General features: G+C 34.9%; 1 protein-coding gene across 3 annotated transcripts in view; it reads right to left on the reverse strand.

Moving 5' to 3' along the window:
- Window positions 1-49: 49 nt before the first annotated feature.
- LOC117223260 (anoctamin-4) overlaps window positions 50-23,771 on the reverse strand; it is a 44,672-nt gene continuing 20,950 nt past the window's right edge. For all 3 annotated transcript variants that reach the window (XM_033475460.2, XM_076522301.1, XM_076522300.1), the window contains 11 exons: window positions 21,050-21,332; window positions 14,695-14,849; window positions 13,816-14,061; window positions 12,686-12,885; window positions 10,872-11,009; window positions 10,570-10,787; window positions 9,376-9,684; window positions 7,623-7,932; window positions 5,768-5,973; window positions 4,945-5,235; window positions 50-2,341 (listed from right to left, as the gene is read on the reverse strand). In XM_033475460.2, the coding sequence (XP_033331351.2) occupies window positions 2,033-2,341; window positions 4,945-5,235; window positions 5,768-5,973; window positions 7,623-7,932; window positions 9,376-9,684; window positions 10,570-10,787; window positions 10,872-11,009; window positions 12,686-12,885; window positions 13,816-14,061; window positions 14,695-14,849; window positions 21,050-21,332 (2,665 nt within the window). In that variant the 3' untranslated portion in view covers window positions 50-2,032. The remainder of the gene's footprint in view (window positions 2,342-4,944; window positions 5,236-5,767; window positions 5,974-7,622; window positions 7,933-9,375; window positions 9,685-10,569; window positions 10,788-10,871; window positions 11,010-12,685; window positions 12,886-13,815; window positions 14,062-14,694; window positions 14,850-21,049; window positions 21,333-23,771) is intronic.

The following is a 23,771-nucleotide window of genomic DNA, read 5'->3' on the forward strand; positions in this document are numbered from 1 at the left end:
CTTTACCTCTACCATACGCATGTAGGTGTTCTCATTGCAGAACAAGAGATTTCAGTAATTTACAATTTATTTTTACTTAGTTATAAAAATACTTTCAGCAGCTTAACAGTACTAGTAGTTTCTCTTATGCTATGTTCTTTAACAACTATTTGTACAACCTAATACATATGTACAATACATTTACAAAATAATTGCCTACGAGTCTGACAAAATTCACACACTTGGTAAGACATAAAAAAGACAATTTAACGCTTTTAATGTTATATTCCACGCTCCTTAATTATGATTAATAATTTTTATACATTTATCACATTCCGCAGGGTTGGGTCATTTTAATCTCTTATAGAGATTCACGTCTAGTTATAATTTTTATTAAACATAAATTTATGAGAATATGCAGATTAAATGATTGTATTCGATTATTTCAATTATTCTGAAGTTTGTATCATACTGTTAAAATAAGTGGAAACTATTCATTAATGCGAAAAATTTTGCAAAATTGCACACGTAAATACTTTTGTTGGAATAATATACTTTTAACATAAACAAATAATATAATTTATTATAATGCTACTTAAATACACGATTTTTATGTGAAATGCAAAGCATAAATTTATTTAAACTATAGATAACATTAAAACATTACGAGATCCCGGATCGAGGAACAATCAAATCATTAAATGTTATATTAACAGACGTTATTTATATTTATATTACTAGTATCTCTTTCTAAAATTATTTTCAGAAAATATCATTTTGGAAAATACGTTATAAGCTTCAAAGATTCAACATTATAGATGAAGTTTGCTGTAATTAATACTGATTATATCACGAATCATTCCAGCATTACAATCATACAGTTTTATATATCAATATCCTTTTGGACCATCAACTACAAAGAGTCCTTAAATGTATGTTTCACTATTTATAGTTGGACCATTCACCAAAGCAATCACCTTTGTACCGATATCTGGAATTTACTTCTAATTAAAATGTTACAGTCCATGTAAAAATCGAGGGAGTGGAAATCAACGTATCGTGCCAGTATTCCTAAATTTCATAATTGTAGAGATAAAAATTCATTTGAGAAGACAAGTCACGAAATGGTAAAAAATTGTTAACTTTGCGGATCTCGATGTTTTAAACAGATTTGAAAATAGTTAAATGATGGCTCGAGTGCCCTCCATTTTCACATGAAGCTCAAAATACCATAGACATCGAGCACAAAAGCATTTCAACGTGGAATGGTCTGTATGTTGTTTGGCATTTGTTACCTCATACATTGCAAAAATGTGCTGTCTAAGTATATGTATTTACGTAAGTACATACATAAATCACTAAAATATCACAATTATTGTTTCATTCACTCATGTTTAAAATTTGTACTCGATCTCTCGATATTCACATAAAACTGTTGTTAAGCACGACATCCTTAACGACCTATGTACGACATATTTGTTTAGGAATAAATACAGTATTTGTAAAAATGTTAAGTACACTTTTCGGGGTGAATGGGTAGGGGTTGAGGGAGGAGAGAGATGGGGTTAAGGTTTGTTAAAAAGTGTTCAATATGTAAAATAATCTTTTGTTATAGGGATCGAAAATTTTGTTTGAGATTTTTTTGGTCTTACCCCATCCCCCTGAAATATGATTTTGTTAGTGAGACAATGATGTGTGTAAAATTTAAAAGTTTAAAGTTTTCAGGATTTCATTACACTTTCAAATATAGTTGCATTTCATTATTTTAGAAATATTGTCATAAATAATGAGCTTTATGTGTTACTTTTGAGAATATGCAAAAACTCATCAAAGATTTATCATTAAATACAGAGGAAAAATGATTCATTGCCGTTATAATTTAAAGCATTATCTTTTAGTCAAGCAGGTTTAACAATATTTTAAAAATAACGAAATACGATGTTCTATTGTTTCTAAATTATATACGCATTGTTTTCTCACGAAGCATCACAACTTGGGGAGGTAAGACTATACAAAATATCGAATGTCGAATAAGTGTTCAATCATGTAATTATTAAGTGACTTCCCACACAGTCGAGTCGTCGCTGTTTTTATTAGCTCTAGGACCTACGTCCACGTGAGCATCCAGACCATCGCTCACTTTGCTGAACCGTCTTGGCCAGCTACCTCTGCCACCGCCAGTTCTCCCAATGCTTCCTGCTTCTCTCAGCATCGACAAAATGTCATCGTCATTTTCTCTGCCTTTCAAACCTTTCTCATATTTTGCTTCCTGCGCGAGCAACCGTTCTCGTTGCAGTTGCGTTCCTAGGGAATGTGGCACCGCTGGTATTATGTAGCTCATTATTCCAGTTAGGGCGAACACCTGATTATTAGAACAATAGTATAAGTAGCAACATGTGGTAAAAAATACAATCTTACTGTTTGCTTGCGTTTTGCGGATCAAAACTTGTGGATTCATTTTTATAACAATACGTTAAAATCAATATAGACAAATATTGTTTAAATTCGGCAGAGTCGTCCGAATTTGTAAAACTTCGATAGAAGATTGACGCTTCGAATATCAAAAAGGGTTTTCGAAAAAATAAAGCTTAAGAGTCTGAAAGTACGTTGTGATATAACTAATGTCATATGTTATAATGTCAAATTGTTATATAACTAAAAGCCCATAAATGCTTTCTTATGAATTTATGACAAGAATACAAAATATGATTTAAACGCAGCTAAATATACTTATAACTTCATTTCAAAGTAACGCCTGCCTTTGTTGATACAAATTTGACATCGACGAGTTAGTGAATTTATTGTTGATTTTATAGTTGGTTGCGATTTTCTCTAATCTCTACGCAGGTGATGTTGATTTTTGTAATTAATTCGTCTCTTGTACGTTAGCGTTATCATATTAGATCTACCGGAAAGTTCTGTCCGATAGTATCACTTCAAGTTTCAATCCATATGCACATGTTGATTTGAGACATATATGACCATCTCTCTTTATCATTGCATTTGCACACATGTACTCTCCTAAATAAACTGAAACAAAGATGTCTCATGTCATTATTAAGTGAGATGCGATCGTGAAAACATGGCTACCGATGATAATGCCAGACCACATGCTGCTTTGGCGACTCGTCAGAAAATCGCAGAGCTAGGCTGGGAAATTCTGTCGCATCCACCATACTCCCCAGACCTAGCACCCTCCGATTATCACTTGTTTCTCTCTTTGCAAAACTTTTTACAGGAAAAAAATTCAAAACCGAAGCTGATGTCAACCAAGCACTAGTTGAGTTCTTCGCCTCTAAAAATAAATGATTTTTTAAAAATGGCATTTACAAGTTGCCATCACGCTGGCAAGAAGTCATAAGTAACGATGGAAAGTATATTCTACAATAAATATTATTAAATCTATGAAAATTGTGTTATATTTCAATTCAAAAACGGACAGAACTTTCCGGTAGACCTAATATCTTGTACATTTCTCATTTTTGTCATAACTTCTGAACAAATTATTTATGGACTTTTTGTTATAGAACATCTATCTTTAGTTTTATCTTCACTTGTGGAACACACTACCGAAGTAAGTACGGAAAAATGCGAAACAACCTGTATATTCTTTGAACAGTCTTGAAATATTATTGAGAACTATTTAGAGAATTATTCAACATCAAAATCTAAAGAGATCAGAAGATATGCTTCGCAAAAGTTGTCTTCATACGACTGCATTCTCAATTTATTTATTTCAATATGTTATTTATTTATTTCAAGTTCAATATATGCTTATGAGCTCGAGCCAATTTCAATAGCTTTCAATAAAATGCCAATCAAGTGTACTTACTATGTATGTATCTATCTAATCATATATTGATTATAGATGTAGAAACGTGATGCAATTCTACGTATCAGGTGTTCGACAGATTAATAGAACGGAAACGGGCCATAATTTTAACTTTAGTATCAGTGAAATCTAATTTTGAATTATTAAAAGATTTAGAGCGGGACGCTCTTAGTGTTATATGTACGACTCCAATTGCGCATATTTTTCTTACTTACGCAAGAAATTAGTAGCGAAAAAATATAAACTTGTCTTAAAAAATAGTGTTTACAAAAGAAATAATTATTTATCAAATATTTACTATAGCCACCTTCATTTCTAAAAAAATAATGTAGATAAAAAAAAATGACAAACACAATTGCATGCTTTCAGAAAACAATATAACCCTTTCCTGTATCATTTTTTTTTCTAATGTTTAATATTTGCAAGAAAAAGGTTGGCTAGATTTAACGCGAACACCCTGTATAGAGTTCGAGCATACTTGGAAGTACCGTTTATGTTCCTCAAATTATTTACAAAATGTGAAGTATTTTCGTTCAAAGTATGAATGAAAAAATTACAGTAAATTCTCCCTAATTGACTCTCAGCTTGAAAATAAAAATGGACGGAAAGAGGAGGTAAGATTATTCGAGTCTCGCAGCTTATAATATCAGTGACTATAGAAACGAGCCGCGAGGATCGAATAATCGTATCACCTCTTTTCAAATTGTAAATTTTTTGTTTACAAACTGGGGAACAATTTGAGAGAATTTACGGTACGTGCTCATGAAACATTCGAAATTATCCAGCTAGATTCGTACCTACTTGTAACATACAAAGTGTCCCAAAATTTACTCAAAATCGGGAAATGTGAGATTCCTGAAGTTATTTGAATTCATCTGGCACGAGACAGCCGAGCTCGCCTCTCATTGGTCACTGTTTTTCGTCAATAACTCGTAAACAAGCCGCGGATTGCATTTGCCCTAAGGAAAAAGTTACTTCAAATGACTTCGGGATCCCCTTATTTCTCGATTTTGAGTAACTTTTTGAACACCCTGTGCTTGTGATCCCATCTCCACGTTCAACTATAGCACGATAGCTGAGTAAGTGGTTAGTGAAAATGAACGACATGCACAAAAGTTTATACGAGTACTCACGAGATGTTCGAAAACGACCACAAAAGCCAAACGAGCTGCGAAAACGTGCCAATACTGCGGACTAAGACCATAGGGATCGGTCGGATGTTCGGGACCATTCCTGTATCCTCTGTACTGGCAAGTTTGCGGATGTTTCGTCCGCGTTTGGCTCTTCATATCTTCCCGGTAATCCGACGTATTAAACTCTGACAGAGAACTGTCGATGTAACCGATCAGATCGTTCGTTGGAGAGTAAACGATCGCGTATACGCTTCGTGGAATGAAGTCCGATGTATATGCGATGACAAATGCCTTGGGAAACAAAATAAGTTATTTAAACTTTCGTTACATTGAATTGAATATCTGTATTTGAATTTTCCATGTTACGGTAACAGCGGTAGTACAATTAAAATGATTAACTATATATATATTTATATATATATATATATATATATATATATATATATATAGTTAATATATAATATATAATATTAATATATAATATATAATATTAATATATATATATTATTATTAGTTATATATATAGATATATTATTAGTTATATATATAATAGATATATTTCTGCCTGAATCCTGATACGATTTCGCCCAAGTACTCAATTATCAGTATTATCTACAAAGTAGTTACTTAAACTTTTGATGAATTGAATCGAAAAATTTGAATTTTTAATGATATGGTCATAGCGATAGTACAACTTGAGTGAATGACTATGGCAAGTTGCCACCTAAATTAAACAGTACAATAACGCGAATAATGAAATTCTTTTGTAATTACGAATTACTATTTTATACTCATGGGGTCTTTTACAATTATTGGTACGTACGTTCGACACCACTGCAACGTAAGTTACTCCTCGAAGTATGCCGTACCAAGCACCAATATCTGCCACTCGCTCGGCTAATGGCCTCCTTGCCTCTCTCACCATTTTATAGGCATCCAAACGTATCTCCGCTATATTATTCAACAACGCGAATAACGGTGCCAAAGGAAACGCTGCGACGAACAACGTTACAAATCCATACTGCAGTACTATGAACAGAAAAGAAAATAATTACGTTTATTATATCTAGACTTTTTCAAATGTAATAAATGAATTTGTCCATATGGGGATTTTAAAAATAAGAAATAAAAACGAGAAAAGATTAGAAAATAGGGATAATTACAAAAATGGGATCATCGTAAAACTGATTCGGTTATATTTCAGAAATGGGCAAATTTTGTTATAGAGACAAAGAGTTTCGTGTAACAGATAGAAGATGAAAACGTGAACACACCTACCAAAAACTCGAACGTATTTGATCGGAAAGTAGTAAGGGAGAATGGAGTAATGGCGGTCTCTTTATTTTTGCACAATGTGCGACAATTTTAACGAATGAGATGGTTTCATTTTTTAAATCGTACATTCTTGAATATTATTATATTCTACAATGTGAATTTATATATAATTATTTCAGGTCTGTTTGAAACAATGGATTTATTTTCCGTTTACAATATTGAATTTAGTCAATTAGTAATATTTTTATTCTTGCACATCATACGATAATTTTAACGAATGGCTTAATTTCACTTTTTTAAATTGTTCATTCTTAGATATTATTGTATCATGCAATTTACATATAATTGCTTTAGTACTGTTTTAAACATTTTGATCGATACTTTCTAACATTTATAAGTTTCAAGAAAATTATTTAAAACTACATTGTTATTACGAAATGGTGCTTCTAAAAATCGCCACTTTTTCGGATGTATCCTAATTATTGATAATTATTGGTACGCTACTGCGAGATACACGACCATTTTGTCTTCACGTGTCGTTTATGTAATATTTTGTTATATACATATGGTATAAGCGTCAATTGTTAGACTTTTCTTACGGTGTGGCTGTATTGAACCAGTGACAGACGTCACTGTTTTTCGTTAATAGTTCGTAAACGAAGTCGCGGATTGCATTTTTACTAAGGAAAAAGTTACTCCAAAAGACCTAAGGAACCCCTCATTTCCCGGAAGTACCATAATTTTGGGGCACCCTGTATATGCATCTTGTGTGGCTATGGAATCATGCATAGGATTCTTTCGCAAAATATGAGTGATTTGCCCACTAGTGCAGGCAATAAAAGTCAAAACTATTTTTTTTATAACCTTAATTTGACCAAGTAAGTGATTATGGATATTATTATTTTTGTTTTTAATTTATAGTTTATTGCCTAAAGTTTAAAACATATACATTACCCCATATTTTGATCGTATTGCAATTTTTGCTCGAGTGACCGCCATTACCCCCTTCTTCCCTAAATAACGCATTAAAAAATTCAGACAGATTTTATGAAATAAAAATGGTTAATTTTGTAAGTCCCAAAATTATCAACAGTCTTGTTTACATGTTAATTCTGAACAACATGACATATAGAAAATACAACTGAAATGTATTAGTTAACATTGGAAATAATTACGTCTGTCCTGTTTTCTAAATTAAAATTATGTTACATTCAATATTTTGCGATAACTATTAAGTTTCAGTTTTGTATTAAAAAATTGTCTATGCTAACGTAAGACAAACGCGAACAACGAAAATAAACTAACAAAAAAAAGAATTAATTTTTAAATGAAGTTACCTTCTCGTTTTGTTATTATCAAATTGATCGCGTCCAAAGGGAACAGATAATTCGAATAACACTTACTCATTTCTAGATACTCGTCGAAGAGAGCGAGTCTTCCAGGATCCTGCAGATGGTAATCTCTTTCCCAGCAAGTCTCGGATCTAGACTGGTCCTTCGTGGCCGCGTCGTGACTCCTTTTGCGCCACCAGTTTCTCATTTTCGGGGATAATATCTCCACGAAATTGTTGAAACACTGTTTGCCCACCATTATAATGGCGAGCTGTATGCAAACCTCCGATAGGCATCCAGCTGGATCACAAACGTCCGTTTTTATGCGAACGAAATCGGAAGTCCTCGCATCTGTGTCCCCGGGGTGAACGTAAAACCTACCCTGTAGATTAATACAGACTGTTCTTATCACGAATTTCGTATTTACGATTCGTTTTGAAAACAATGGTTTTACAAACAAAAATTATCTTCGCATAATTTTCTTTAAAGAAATCTAATTCCATTTCGTTTCACTACTTTACCGACATGAATGTTATGTATTAGCAGGGCTGGGGAAAATAAATTTTTGAAATAGTAAATAAAGGGTCTGAAGAATTAGTAAATATTCTTCAGACATTCTGAAATAAGGATGAACAGCGTTTTTCTTAAAATTATCACTGTCACGTGGTAAAAAAAAAATCGTAAAGTTCATGCTCCGTGACTTGTTCATTGATTCGAATGCGGCTCGGAGCCCTCCTGTCAAGCTCTGCGGTCGGAGCACGTTGCGCTCGAGTGATCGGCCACGTTGTAGTTCGCGCGCTCGCCTCTCATTGGTCAGTGTTTTTCGTTAATAACTCGTAAACAAAGCAGCAGATTGAATTTTCGCTAAGGAAAAAGTTACTTCAAATGACCTCAGCTATCCCCTCATTTCCGTATTACGAGACATTTTTGGGACACCCTGTACTTAAGAATGCTATTTCCATATGTAAATCTATTTTTCCGCAGCCCTGTCTATTAGCTTGAAATCGAAATACTATTCTATTTTTCTGCTTATCAATATCTAGTCGTTGAAGTAAATACTACATGAGTATAGAACAAGTATAAATTTTGTTTTCTTCTACAAAATAACGGTGTGTTAAATACAATTGTAAATAACTGACAGATATACATATTGACTAAATGATTAAATGGTAAAACGATTGTAGAAATATAGAAATAACTAGAAAAATGATTAATTAGTACAAAGTTTACAACAGTAACAAAAATATTTCTCAATAATAGTGATTGGATAAAATAATTCAGAACGGAAGTTGTTTCTTATTCATCGTAGTTGATTCATATTTGCAACATGTGCAATGTGCATGCTTTTTGACAGTGCCATTACATTTATGTTACAATATTATAAACGTTATGTATCGTTAGAAACGTTATGTTAAATTATACTACATTTTAATGACATAATCCTACTAAACAAAATATGTATATGTATCTAGAGCTTTTGCACTTCTGTTTATTAATATCACAATTAAGTGACCAATTAGTTTATAAGTTAGATAGTTTAATGTCCACGTAGATGTAAAATATTTAATATCAGATTATAGAAAATATATGGTTACGCAGAATATTATTTCTTCTTGTTAATAATATTAACAAGTTATTGTTATCGTTGATTAATTAATATTTGTTATAACATGCGAAATTCTCACTGAACTTTATTGGACGTTTCGCTAGATCGAGATTTCTGGATGATTACATGCTTGTAATGCGTGCAAAACATGTGCATAGAAGTCCGCCGTTTGATAGAACGATCTTGCATAATTTTGTGCGCATTTATTGGTTTACGAACCTTAAAGAAGGCAATGTAAATCAACGACGAATAAAAATTGACGAACTCGAAGAGGAATATCTTAAAAGTGTAACTCGACTCGTATTCGGTCTGCGTCCTCGGGTTCTCCATGTTCACCATCCATCGCGCCAGACGATGGTACACCCTGGTGAGTGTCATGATGATTATCAAGTTGACAAAGGCAGCGGTCATAGAGGTGAAGATCTTTGCGTGCTTCTTCAGGAACGGGCCTCCGCTGCTGTAGAACACGGCCACTAACGATATTCGGTAAATGATCGTGCCCAGCACTGCAGCCAGAACTACACATATCTACGCACAATCGTCCCATTAATTTCATTGTTATCTATTCTTCGATTGAAGCTACCTGAAGCCGCAACAGCTATCTACACAATTCTTAAGGCGGCATTTCTTACGCGCGTCCGACCCATGCGTTAGACACGTTTCTACTGATGTAACGGAAATTAATGCCTGTTTCTTTATGAGCGATTTTCAAAAGTCGCGTAAATAGTTTTCTATATTAACGCTTTTGCTGTTCAACTTTATAATTGCTCAAATCAAACTCATCCGAAGGACATAGTATAATGGGTCGCTGAATTCAATCTTTCATCAGCAATAATTCCTTGACTTTCAGCCGAAAAGTAATAGTTTTTGAAATTCCTTGTATTTCAATATGTAGACGACTAAATACTGATTAACTTTAACCTTTTAGGTACGGCTGAATTCTGTGCGAGGCTATTTCTCTGGACGGCAGAGTGTCTGTATATTCTGTCTGTATATTGTTAAGATACAGTTGTATTGTTAAGATAAGTCTGTATATTGTAAATCGATGTGAAGACAAAAGAAGTGTGAAACAATGCATATGAAGACGATTATTTGATTCAAACGATGACCGAGTGAGCTACTAGAGTAAGCCACTATTAGTGGTGCGACGTTCAGAGAGATGCCATCCGCGGAAGCCACTATAGTGACGCGTCGTGGCTAAAAGGTTAATTAGAAATATTTTTTTTGTCAGACTGTTGAAAGTGCTTGAAAAATTGTGGCAGCAATTACGTGTCGCATCCTGTATAAGACTTTTCTATTTCCATACGTTTTCAATTCGAGGGCACGGAAATTGGAACAGACACGGAAACTGGAACATCTACCCTAATAATTAATTGCTATTAAATCCACGGTGAAATTGTTTCATTCAATTACCATAAAAAACACTATGGAACCAGTGGCGCAGAAACGCATCGCCTTGGACCAGGTGGGCAGGTAAGGCTCCCGTTCTCTGGTCACGGGGTTTATTCGGAACGTCTTCACCGTGGTTTCAAACTCCGGTCTAGGCTCCTCGTCGCTCTCAACATTCTGCAGGTCCCACTCCCAAATTATGACAGCCTGCCGGCGTTTCCATAATTCCAAGAATGTCGTTGCTGCACAGAACGAACAGATTATTTGCATTAGCAGGGGCACGCGCGACCTCCATCAATGCGGTGTGTACTTTTCGCGTATAGTACCCCAGAAAGACATGAATACAGCGAAGAAGACGGTGGCAGGATTATCGAACAGGTAGGTGAGCTTCGAAAAGATGCAGGATTCGCCGAGCCTCTGATAGTCGCATGCTTTGTCACAAATCGGGCATAACGTGATGTTTCCTGAAAGGAAAGAAATAACGTTCGTTGAAGTTGAGACTAGGTCGAAATTGCCTTTCGTTATACAGGGTATCTAAAAAATGTTTCATGCTTTTCATCCGGTCATTTTATTCATTATTTTTTAGCAATCTCCAAGCACTAATAAATCATTTTTTAACACCCTATTAGTCGCGGTTAACATCACAACATACAGGATGGATGAATAATCGTGGTACAACCTGCCAGGGGATGATTCTACGTACAAAAATAAGTTGAGAAAAAGGATAAAATCTGTTCATTTAAAGCACCGTTTTCGAGAAAAGATACGTTGAAAAAATAATGGAATCAAGGATATATATATATATATATATATATATATATATATATAATAATATAATAATATATATAATAATAAATAATATATAATATATATATATATATTATATATCAAGTGGCGGGTCTGACTATCGCATACCAATTCTACTTCTCACCATACTGATGGATCTTCAAATTTATTTTTCTCGGAAATGTAGTCTTAAATGAAAACCTGTTACTCTTTTTTTTCGACTTATTTTTGCATGTAGAATTATCCCCTGGCCGATTGTACCACGATTTTTCACCCACCCTGTATATGGAAGGAATTGGAAATTCGTGTTCGTAAACATACAATTCACAGCAAAAAATTAGAATTGCACTTCCTGAAGAAGTCTATGCCGAATAGGTGATTAGTTGTTGGGGAACGTTTGCTGTCGCACGGTATAATAATCATTAAAAAACCTCTAAGGGCAATTTTGACCATCTTAAACGGTTAGGCCCTTTTTTCTTCTCTAGGCCCTTTTTTCCGCCGAGTTGGAAGAAACTGTAGGTTTACCTATAGAAAACCTTGAAAACTCCAGAAAAAAGGGTTGACAAAAAAAGATTTGGCGAACAAACTTCTTTTGAGGAAATTCTTTGAGCTAAAATAACATGTTTTTTTTGTATATTATCATTTTGCTTTTAACGTCAATGTGAAAAATGACTTATGGGATGGTCAATTATTTAACCTTTTAGGCACGACGCGCCACTATAGTGGCTTCCGCGGATGTCATCTCTCTGGACGACGCGCCACTATAGTGGCTTGCTCTAGTAGCTCACTCGCTCATCGTTTGAACCAAATAATCGTCTTCATATGCATTGTTTCACACTTCTTTTGTCCTCACATCGATTTACAACAGTCTACAGGGTGTCCCAAAAATGTCTCGCAATCCGAAAATGGCGGGTTCCTCGGATCATTTAAAGCAACTTCTTCCTTTACAAAAATTTTCTCCGAGGCACCGTTAACGAGTTATTAACGAAAAACAGTGACCAATAAGAATCGAGTACGGCTGACGCGAGGCGGCCCAGCCAACCAGCGTGCGAAGCCCAGTTCCGCTCATTGGCTCGATCGCCTCGCGCCAGCCGAGCTCGCCTCTCATTGGTCACTGTTTTTCGTTAATAACTCGTTAACGGTGCCTCGGAGAAAATTTTTGTAAAGGAAAAAGTTGCTTCCAATGGCCTGAGGAACCCGCCACTTTCAGATTGCGAGACATTTTTGGGACACCCTGTATATACAGACAGAATATACAGTATCAGGCTCTGTACAGTACATATCAGACTTTGCCGTTCAGAGAAATAGCTTCGCGCAGAATTCAGCCGTACCTAAAAGGTTAATGAGAAATTACCAGCGATATTTCCGTTGCAGATTTCTTGGCTAGGTATATTGTCGGTGCTGTCCATACTTCCCACGCCATACATGAAGCACAGAAGCCCGACGACCGCTGGCGCGTACAAGCTCTTCGTGTAGAACCCAAGCCACGCGAAATATAAGGCTACCTTCTCGCCGAAATACCGTCTGATCAACCAAAGCGGTTGTTTCTTGTACCTAAGAATGCAAAACACTGCGTAAACTGATTCATAATTAAATTACGGATCTTCAAAGATAATTAAAATATTGTCCGTATCCATTGCGGCGATAAAGAAATATATGCTTTATTTTTTCTTTTAACAGTTTTAACACTGCGACGGCGGGTTCGGATCAATTTGGATCTCGAGTATAAATATTGATATTTGGCTACCTAGTTTCTGACAATTAATCGAAATTTTCACGTATTTCGTTAAATAATTGCGCTACCATTTCTTTCACAGCTACGCTGATTAGCACTCCTTTGTCCTTGAAAGAATAAGATAATGAGATAATTCCTAGAGTTTGATAAACAGAAGAATCAACTTTTGTTTCTACTTAAAAGAAATAAATAATTTTAATATTTAGTAGATAATATATGAAATCATCGCCACTAGTTTTACTTTTTGTTACGGTATAAACAAAATTTTGTCCAGAAGGTATACGTTAAGAAATAATTTGACAAAAACTGATAAATAAAATTATAAATGATCCCAAGCGTACTCGTTTTGTCAATAAGGTCCGTCGTTGCAGTATTAATAAGTTGAAGATTATTTTGACATTTGTACTGTTTTGTATTTCATGCGATCATTTTTGTATAATAACATTAAATTCGCAATGTTATGATGGTACTTACAAGTAGATAATTTTAGATGGAATTTTACATGTACGTCTTACAAAGTAATATAAGTTGAAAGAATTAAATAATAGTTGATAATTCGCTAGCTAACGAAAGATATAAGAATTAGAGGTTACTCCGGAGAGTGACGTTTATATGTCAAGATAAAGGGTCATCGAAGATTGCTCCCCCAAACGTAAGGTTTACCATAAATAGTAGCAGAAGTAGAAATAGTTTACAACGACACGCGACGTAAAACGTCCATCATAAAAATGACATTTTCATGAAATTACCATTGCGATGGTCTTGCCCAGATTAAGTACAGCAAATGTCTGTCGAGGATCTCCCCATTGAGTATCGGCTTATTGTAAAGTCCTTCATGCAGAGCAAAGCAGTCGAGGAAAGTACCATCCGCCAGAAGTCTACGGATACCAGCTTTGTCGTGATGTTCGTCGTACCTAGCCCTTAATAGAATTTGCATCACTATCAGTGACCTCTGCGCTGGCGTGAAAGCCGTGTCCCTATCTTTCACTACGAATCTGTGGAAACAGATAAGAAAATGTATTAGCGTTGAGAAGAATTTGAAGTAGCAGCTACCCCTCCATTTTACATATTTCCTAATTTTAATAAAAATACACTCAACTTGAGAGAACCATATTTCTATCATTATTCATATTTTTTTAGAATAATTCTATGCAACTGACTCCCTATTTATTAAATTTTTTAATTTTTGATAAAAATGCATACAGTCTGTGAAATCATAGAACTATCGTTATTTATAATTTTCAGGGATAATTTTCAGTGTAATCGCCCTTCCGTTTATCAAATATTTTCTAGTTTTAATTAAAATACAATGCAACTTGTGAAATCATATTACTATCAGTATTTATAATCTTCAGGTTAACTAGTGGCTGCTAATTAATTTAAAGCACGCTTCAAACTCGAGATTTCACCTGTAAAGAAAAAAATTACTGCTCCTGTTATGGTAGTTTCAAGAGTTTGCCAAATTTCATTAACATTAATGGCGATATCAATTCAAAAAATCTGAAGATGTTCTTTGGCGCGATCTTTACAAAACAATGCCAATAAATTGGACCTTCTCTATCATTACTGAATATTTTATCCTCATCTAAGTTCAAATGAGAAGTTTCAAATCATGCGAGTTCGATCACCTTTCTTCACGGTCTCCAGAATCGATGCTTTTATAGAAACTAGGCTCTTCCGGATACAACCGTACGTCCCAAGTGTGTATCTTCCTTATCCATTTTATCCACCGTAAACATTTCTCCCAAAGCTTCGGTCTTTCTTTCTCGTCCTCGGTACCTTGCTAGGAAACACGGAAACGGACAACTATTATTAAAACTAAAAAAAAATTTTTTCCATTTTTTCTTCGGAATTTCGTATGTGCGAAGTGCTAGGTGCTAAGTGCTAAAGTAGGGCTCGGAATTAACCTGTACGCAACATTCAGATCGCGTGGGCCACGCCTCCCGACTACCGCCGCGCGTCTCGCTTCCCGTGGTCGCCGCTTTCGGCTCGGAGCACGCGCATGAACCTGTTGCTTTAGATGTGTGCATGCGTGTGTGTGTAGCATTTAGGTGATCAGCAAGAAGCAAAACGCGCGACGAGGTCAAGAGGCGTAACCCTGGCAATCCTCGCGTTCCATGCTGGTTAATTCTGAGCCCTGTGCTAAATTAAGCGAACTTCTTAATTTTATTGGGTTGGCAACAAAGTAATTTCGGTTTGCACCGATAGATAATTTTATGTTTGCATTGTCATGCTTCTGTTAAAGTAATAACTTTTTGCCTTCTTCAGCTTTGGTAGTTGACACGTTTAGGTTACTATAGAAACAAATTCCGCGTAGTTTTGTTTATAACTGATAGTTTGCTGTCAATTTTAACATGGAGTGCAAAAATGAACATTTCCGAAACATTTTACTTTTTTATTTTCATAAAGGTAAGAAAGCGGCCGAGGCTCACGAAGAGATACGTGAAGTTTATGGCGTCTATTGCTTAACAAAATGCACGTGTCAGAATAGGTTCAAAAAATTTCGTTCTGAAGATTTTTCACTTAAAGATGACCAACGTTCTGGTCGACCTTCTGAAGTCGATGATGACAAAATCAAAGGCATAATTGAATCAAATCGTCATATAACTGTACGAGAGACTGCAAAAAGATTAAATGCATCGCACATAACAATTGAATATCACGTAAGATGTCTTGGACTTGTTATTAGGTCTACCGGAAAGTTCTGACCGATAGTGTCACTTCAAGTTTCAATCCATATGCACATGTTGATTTGAGATATATATGACCATCTCTCTTTATCATTGCATTTGCACACATGTACTCTCCTAAATAAACTGAAACAAAGATGTCTCATGTCATTATTAAGTGAGACGCGATCGTGAAAACATGGCTACCGATGATAATGCCAGACCACATGCTGCTTTGGCGACTCGTCAGAAAATCGCAGAGCTAGGCTGGGAAATTCTGTCGCATCCACCATACTCCCCAGACCTAGCACCCTCCGATTATCACTTGTTTCTCTCTTTGCAAAACTTTTTACAGGAAAAAAATTCAAAACCGAAGCTGATGTCAACCAAGCACTAGTTGAGTTCTTCGCCTCTAAAAATAAATGATTTTTTAAAAATGGCATTTACAAGTTGCCATCACGCTGGCAAGAAGTCATAAGTAACGATGGAAAGTATATTCTACAATAAATATTATTAAATGTATGAAAATTGTGTTATATTTCAATTAAAAAACGGACAGAACTTTCCGGTAGACCTAATACATCAACCAAAGCATAACAATTTTGTGCTTTATCCAGAAGTTTGTCGGAACATATTTTTGAATATTTTTGCAGCCTTATTGGTCCTTCTGTTGTTCCTAACGCAACGGCAATTTATTTTATTTAATTGTCGAAAATTAAATAATTACAGTAAACGATTTGAATACCCTGGGTCAAAATGACCCGGCGGCCGCAGTGCGAGAGTTCAAGTTTGAACTCAATACTCAATAAATTTAATTTTTACTTTCAATTCAACTTTCCGGTAGACCTAATATAATATAAAGCTCGATGGATTGGATTCTGCATGAATTGAAAGAAATTCGCTTAACACAACGAATCAGTATTTGCGATACGCATTTTAAACGTAATGCAATCGACCCTTTTTTGAAACGAATTATCACTGGTGATGAGAAATGGATCGTTTGCAATAACATTAATCGAAAAAGGTCATGGTCCAAGTGTGATGAACCAGCACAAACATCAGAAAAAGATCATGCTGTCAATTTGGTGGAATTACGATGTAAAGGTGTTGTGTACTTTGAGCTGCTTCCAAGAAAACAAACGATCAACTCAGATATTTACTGCCAACAATTTATGAAATTGGAGGAAGCAATCAAAGTGAAAAGGACAGAATTGGCAAATCGCGAAGAAATCGTGTTCCACCACGACAATGCGAGGCCTCACACAGTACAAAATTATTGGAGGCTGGTTGGGAAGTGATGTCGCATCCTCCATATAGTCTCGACCTTGCACCAATGGATCATCATTTATTTCGAAGTTTAGAAAACTTTTTAAATGGTAAAAATTTCAATAATAACGATAGCCTCAAATCGCACTTGTTCGAGTCTTTTACTAAAAACCAGACCAGAAGTTTTATGAGCACGGAATCATGAAGATACCAGAAAGATGGCGAAAGGTCATCGAACAGAATGGAAAATATTTGAGTTTTATTTCACATTGAAATACCTAAAGTACTTTCCTGCCAACCCAATAGAACAGCCAACGGAGTTACTAATGACTATTATAAATATTTGGAATTCAGTTTCTCCAGCGAAAAGGAGAAACCAAAACTTTTTTGACGTTAGGTGTAACTTGGTAAAATCCCGCTGAAAATAAAGTTGCAAAATGTTATAAAAATCTGTCATTATGCAATTGTAAGTAATAAAAAGAATATGAGATTATTAAAATATGAGATAAAATATGATAAAATATGAGATTATTAAATATAGTAAATTCTCTCTAATTGACGCTCAGCTTGTAAACAAAAATGGACAGTTTGAGAAGCCGAGATACGATTATTCGAGCTTTGCTGCTCGTTTTTATAGTTATCGATTGTCAACAATTATGAAAACATGCCGCAAGGCTTGAATAATCGTATCTTCTCTTTCCAGATTGTCCATTTTTCTGAACAATTTGAGCGTCAATTAGGGAGACTTGGTTGCATACTTGGTTGCATACCATGGTTGCATACTTTCTTAAGCAGGCTTTTAAAAATTGACTCAAATGTAACGGTCTAAATAACAGTAGTAAGTTTGAAGAATAGTAACTTTACTGAGTCCACTTTGAAAAGCTTACTTAAGGAAGTGTGCAACCTTGGAAGTCTCAACGAAATAAGCGAATCTAACGTTTTTTTTTCTTGGATCATAATTATTTGATAAAAATCCAGGAATTTCACAGGTAAGCAACGTTTTAACTCTATTCTCATGTTCTATTGCTCAAAATGGCAAAATTTGTACAACAGTGTACGCCTCCGTGTCCAGCGAGATCTTATCAATTTACAGCAAACATCAGCAAAGTTTGACTGAATAAAAAATGAACGTTAAATATATCTCTTGAATTGTTGTTTTTTTTAACATTTGTTTTGCCTGAACTAAAACGTGGAAATCAGTTTTGCTTTTTAGCATTGGAATCGTGGGCAGACGGATAGCAGTTTATAAGTTCATCGCAGATCGATACACTTAAAAAAATGATCAGTATACAATGGCCTTGGAAAGTATGTTGGCAGTTGGCATCTTTTCGAACGGAATAACTTTTTCAAAATTCGTCCAAATCACGTCGAAATGAACCAACGAAATTTTTATAACAATTGCGATTGGTTGATAAGATAGGAAAATTAGAAAATGTAGTTTTTTCAGCTATTTTATCCGAGCCTGTAATGAAAATTTGAGAAATGCGTTTTGTAGATCTCGGTAACTTATATAAATACCTGCTGAAAATTTCAACGGAATCGATTAACGTCGAGTCAAGCTACAGGCATTGAATGATGTAAAAATTTCTTAGTCATCGCTCGTAAAAATCTGCGAATGTCACGATCTTTAATTGTTCCTAGCTCGTAACAACGTTAACAGACGTCGAATTATAAGCATGCGTGTAAATTACCGAGGTCTTTAAAACACATTGTTTCAATATTCGTAATAGTCTCGCGTAAAAAATTTGAAGAACGCATTATTTTATTTTGTTGTCGTTTTTAACCGATCGTAGTTCTTGCAAAAATATTTCTGCACATTGTCCAGTAAACTAGTTTTACCAATGTCTAAAAAAAAGTTCAGGTCATTTGGTTCAACTTTAAAAGAGTTATCACAGTCTTTGATCAAAAGTTGTGAAGAACCGCGAGTTTTGCTATTTTTAATTGTCTGTAGCTCGCAACAACGTTAACCGATTTCAATGCAGCATGCACACAAGTTATCGTGAGCTATAAACGGCATTTTCTAAATTTTTCTTATAGACTCGCAGATAAAAAAGCTGGAAAACGTTTTTCAATTTTTTATCATTCTAATCAGTTGCAATTCTCTCAAAATGTTTTATTCATTATTTAACAAACTAGAATCAATCTAACATGTGAACAAATTCAAGCCGTATGGTCAAATTCTTAAGAAGTTTCACATTTTATAATTTTGAAATTGGAATTATCGAGACACTTTCATAGGAAATAATTGAATAAATTAAAAAATATATATTCTTAGTCCAAGCATACATTATGATAAAAATGGCGCAAGGTCTAAATTAATACAGTCTTCTCATCGTTACAAAGCAATACACACATCGTGACTTTTAGAATTCAGTAGGTTTAGTGTTAATAGGTGTCAACTTATATTCCATGGTGACCGTGCATTTTAATGCAGCTACAACAGCTCTAGTGTATTTAAGGGCTATTCTACAAGGTGTCTCAAAAATGTCTCGTAATCTGGAAATGGTGGGTTTCTAAGGTCATTTGAAGTAACTTTTTCCTTAGCAAAAATGCAATCCGCAGCTTTGTTTACGAGTTATTAACGAAAAACACTGACCAATGAGAGGCGAGCGCAACGTGCTCCGACCGCAGAGCTTAACAGGAGGGCTCCGAGCCGCGTTCGAATCAATGAACAAGTCACGGAGCGTGAACTTTACGATTTTCTTTTTACCACGTGACAGTGATAATTTTAAGAAACACGCTGTTCATCCTTATTTCAGAATGTCTGAAGAATATTTACTAATTCTTCAGACCCTTTATTTACTATTTCAAAAATTTATTTTCCCCAGCCCTGCTAATACATAACATTTATGTCGGTAAAGTAGTGAAATGAAATGGAATTAGATTTCTTTAAAGAAAATTATGCGAAGTTAATTTTTGTTTGTAAAACCATTGTTTTCAAAACGAATCGCAAATACGAAATTCGTAATAAGAACAGTCTGTATTAATCTACAGGGTAGGTTTTACGTTCACCCCGGGGACACAGATGCGAGGACTTCCGATTTCGTTCGCATAAAAACGGACGTTTATATTAACGTTTGTATTAACGAAAACCACTGGCCAATAAGACGCGAGCTCGACTGGCGCGAGGCGGCCCAGCCAACGAGCGTACGAAGCCCAGTACCACTCATTGGCTCGGCCGTCTCGCGTCAATTGATCTCGCCTTTCATTGGCCACTGTCTTTCGTTAATAAATCGTAAACAAAGCCACGGTTTGTATTTTTGCTCAGGGAAAAGTTACTTCAAATGACCTCAGGAATCCCCCATTTCCGAATTGCGAGGCATTTTTGGGACACCCTCAGTGTGAACTTTTGAAAGAAATCAATTTTTTTTCTTTGTATATTCTTGAAGGATATAGTTTCGGAATTATATCGCTTATCTAAATTAACGAAGTTATCGTTGCTTTAAGAACGTGACTATCTTGTATCATTATCGATATATTAAACTTTAAAGGCATTTTTCTCGAAACTATGTTTTTCCAAACGGTGTCCATGATATTTCAAAATCAATTTGACCCATTGACACAAAATTTTTAGTACCCATTTAGTACACGTCTGACCACAGTCCCTATTAGAGTCAGTCAAAAATTTTTATTTTTTTCTATTTTTTAAGCCTCTGACGTTTAACGAAACATGCGAAAATCGATAATTGAATTTCAAAATATCGCCACATTTTTTAATTGCCGATCTTTTTCTTTTGTTATAGTACCTGATAAAGTCAAGTTCACAGTAATTATGGAACATCCACGTTTTTTTTTTTTATTTCGGACAAGCAGAATGGTCTTTTTTAAAAGCAACTATATTCGAGAGTATGCACTGCCGCTGATTTTAACTTTGTTTTGTTCCAAAGAATTTTAAAACGTCATTGAAACACGTACAAATGGACCTTGTCAATTTGACTGTAAAAGGTATAACAGTTTCTTTGCAAAAAATTCCCTAATAAAGTTAAAAAAGTACGCACTAGAATACCGCCTTAAGCGTTAAAAGAATGAACGATTTGATTTAATTTACCCAGGCTTTCACAGAGATCGTGATGAACCTTTTGGTAGGCAACTTCAAGTTCATCACTTCCGCGTACTGCACCTTGATCTTCCACGGTATATGCAGCTTCAGGAAATAAGTTTTTCCGTCGAAGGAGTTCTCTTTCGACTCCAATTCCAATTGCAGACCTTCCTTCAACAGATTTTGTTGGAATATGTGCCTCTGTTCCTGCCGACGTGTTTCTATCTCGGTCAGCACCGTGTTATCGTCTTCATGGTACGCTAACACCATATCGATCCGTCTTCGACCATCCCTATGAATAAATTTGTAAATTTCATAAATGATGAATGATCACAGATCCAGTCGAACAAAATCGCCGTGTTCGTCCTTCGGCCTTATAAAGTTGCGAATAAACACAGTTGATTATTTGCAATGCAATCGCCTTGTCGCCGAATCTGTGTTTGTACAGGATGTCCCAGCATCGGTGGTACAACCGAGAAGGGCGATTCACCCGCTGCTGACAACACCCTGTATAAGTTACCGAGATCTACAAAATGCAATGTTTAAAGTTTCGTTACAAGCTCGCGTACAGAAAAGTTAAATTGTTTTGCTCATTGTCTAGTGAACTAGTTGTTCTTACATCAAGAACAAAATTGAAGTTATTTAATCAAGTTTTAAGAAAGTAATTCCGTTTTAAAGAGAGTACGCAAATTTTTACTAGTGAGCGTATGTTCATAAACCATAGGTTGTTATCTATAATATTTAGCTTTTTATTGCGGCATGTCCGAGAATTGTACATTTTCCGGAACAATGTTAAATACAAAAGTTATTCGATTTCAAAAAAGAATAAACTTTTGCATGAAACATCTTTTAATCAGATTTCGATCTTACAGGGTTATTTAATGAGACGAAAAATTTGTTTACTTATGGAACTTCTTTATGGTTTTCCTGATAAATCAATAACAATTGCACTTTTTCACGTGGCTTCTTTTCCACATAAAGAATCGCTGCAGTCGCTTAATCGCCAAAATATAAACAATGCGGGTCTTAATTTTCAACATTATTCATTTAGTTAAATATCATTGTATGATAAAGTTTGATTAAAGAATGATTCATAGAAATGTTTATTCTATTTTCGCGTAAAAAATGTGTTGTTTTCGAGACATTTAGATTTAAAGTTTTCATGTGAACATCCTGTATCCTGTTATCTATATGGTTGCATATAAAATTTAAATCAAAATATCTCAAAAAACGAAGACCTAGTTTGAAAAATCCTAAATCTTATAGTGCTCATCAAGGGGAGTTCAACTACCTTTGACACTGGGACCATCAAATGACCTTAATAAATGGAAAAATCACGCTAGTTCAAAGGCAATGTAGAAATTTGCAAACTTTAGTTTTTCGTAAGTAAGAAATTTATTTATGCTATAATGACTTCCATGATCTTCAATGCTTGAAAAATATTACATCGAGAGAAAAAACAATCATGAATCATAATATTCTTAGCTTTGAACTAAATTTTTTCTATATCAGCAGAAATAATGAAGATATTCTAATGTGCAGGATAATATAAACACCCTATATACTGAAAATTTCGTTCAAATCGATTGATGTTGTCGTGATCTATGAACAACTAAAGATCGCATTCTTTAATGACTTTTGACCAATAACTGTAAGAAATCCAAAGATTGTGTTACATGTTTCAGTGACTGTATGTATACATATATCATGTATATCATGTACCTGTATCATTATATTGTGTATATTGTGCATATTATGTATTAGAGGGACCGGAAAGTAATGTCGTTTCTGCGCATATTTATCTGTTTGAATTTAATGTAAACAAACGACATTACTTTCCGGTCCCCCTAATATATTGTAAATATTGTGTATATTTTGTATATTGTGTATACTGTGCATATTATGAATATTGTGTATATTTTATGTACTGCGTATTTTATTAATGCCATATTTTCACGATCTTTAACTACTTATGGCTCGTAACAACGTTAACCAATTTCGACGAAATTTTACCGAAGTTTATAAAGCACATCGTTTAAATTTTGATTAAAGACCCAGAGATAAATAAGTTACACAATTTTTTCTTCGTATTTCCGTCATTCTCCAAACAATTGCAATTCTTGTAAAAATATTTTTACACGATTATCCAGTAAACTAATTACTCTAGCAGCTTCAAAAAATTGGGGAAGTCGTTTGGTCTAATTTGAAAGAGATTATTTTAAAACGAGACACTGTACCGCGAAGACAAATTGAGTACGTTGAGAAATGTTCGAGAATCCGGTTTACAAAAAATCTAACGGACGGTTATCTAGCAAACGTATCGAACGAATTCGTACCGTGTTTTCGTCAAGACGAAGATCGTAATAAGATCGAAATAATCGTCTAATGATAGAAGCGTATTAAAAGATAAAATCACAATTCCGCAATTCGCCGATGGTATCGGCGATATATGGGACACGACGGGAAAATGAATAACGTAGAAGTAGTTTTTATGTGTCCAGCCTTTTCAAATATAGCCCGCGATGTCTAAGAATAAAAATGGCCTTTAGGAGCGGCGTTTCCATTGTCTACTATTATAACAGAGTAGCTATGCACAGACGACCGTGACACGGGCGAAATGTTATACTCCACGCAATGAGCTTCAGTTTCTCGCTTGTTTAATCATTCACGGAAAATTTCTCTGCGACCGACCGCTAGTGAACTAGTAATTTCACTTTTATACGTGCAAAGT

Source organism: Megalopta genalis, chromosome 5 (genome assembly GCF_051020955.1).
Source record: "Megalopta genalis isolate 19385.01 chromosome 5, iyMegGena1_principal, whole genome shotgun sequence".
NCBI lineage: Eukaryota > Metazoa > Arthropoda > Insecta > Hymenoptera > Halictidae > Megalopta > Megalopta genalis.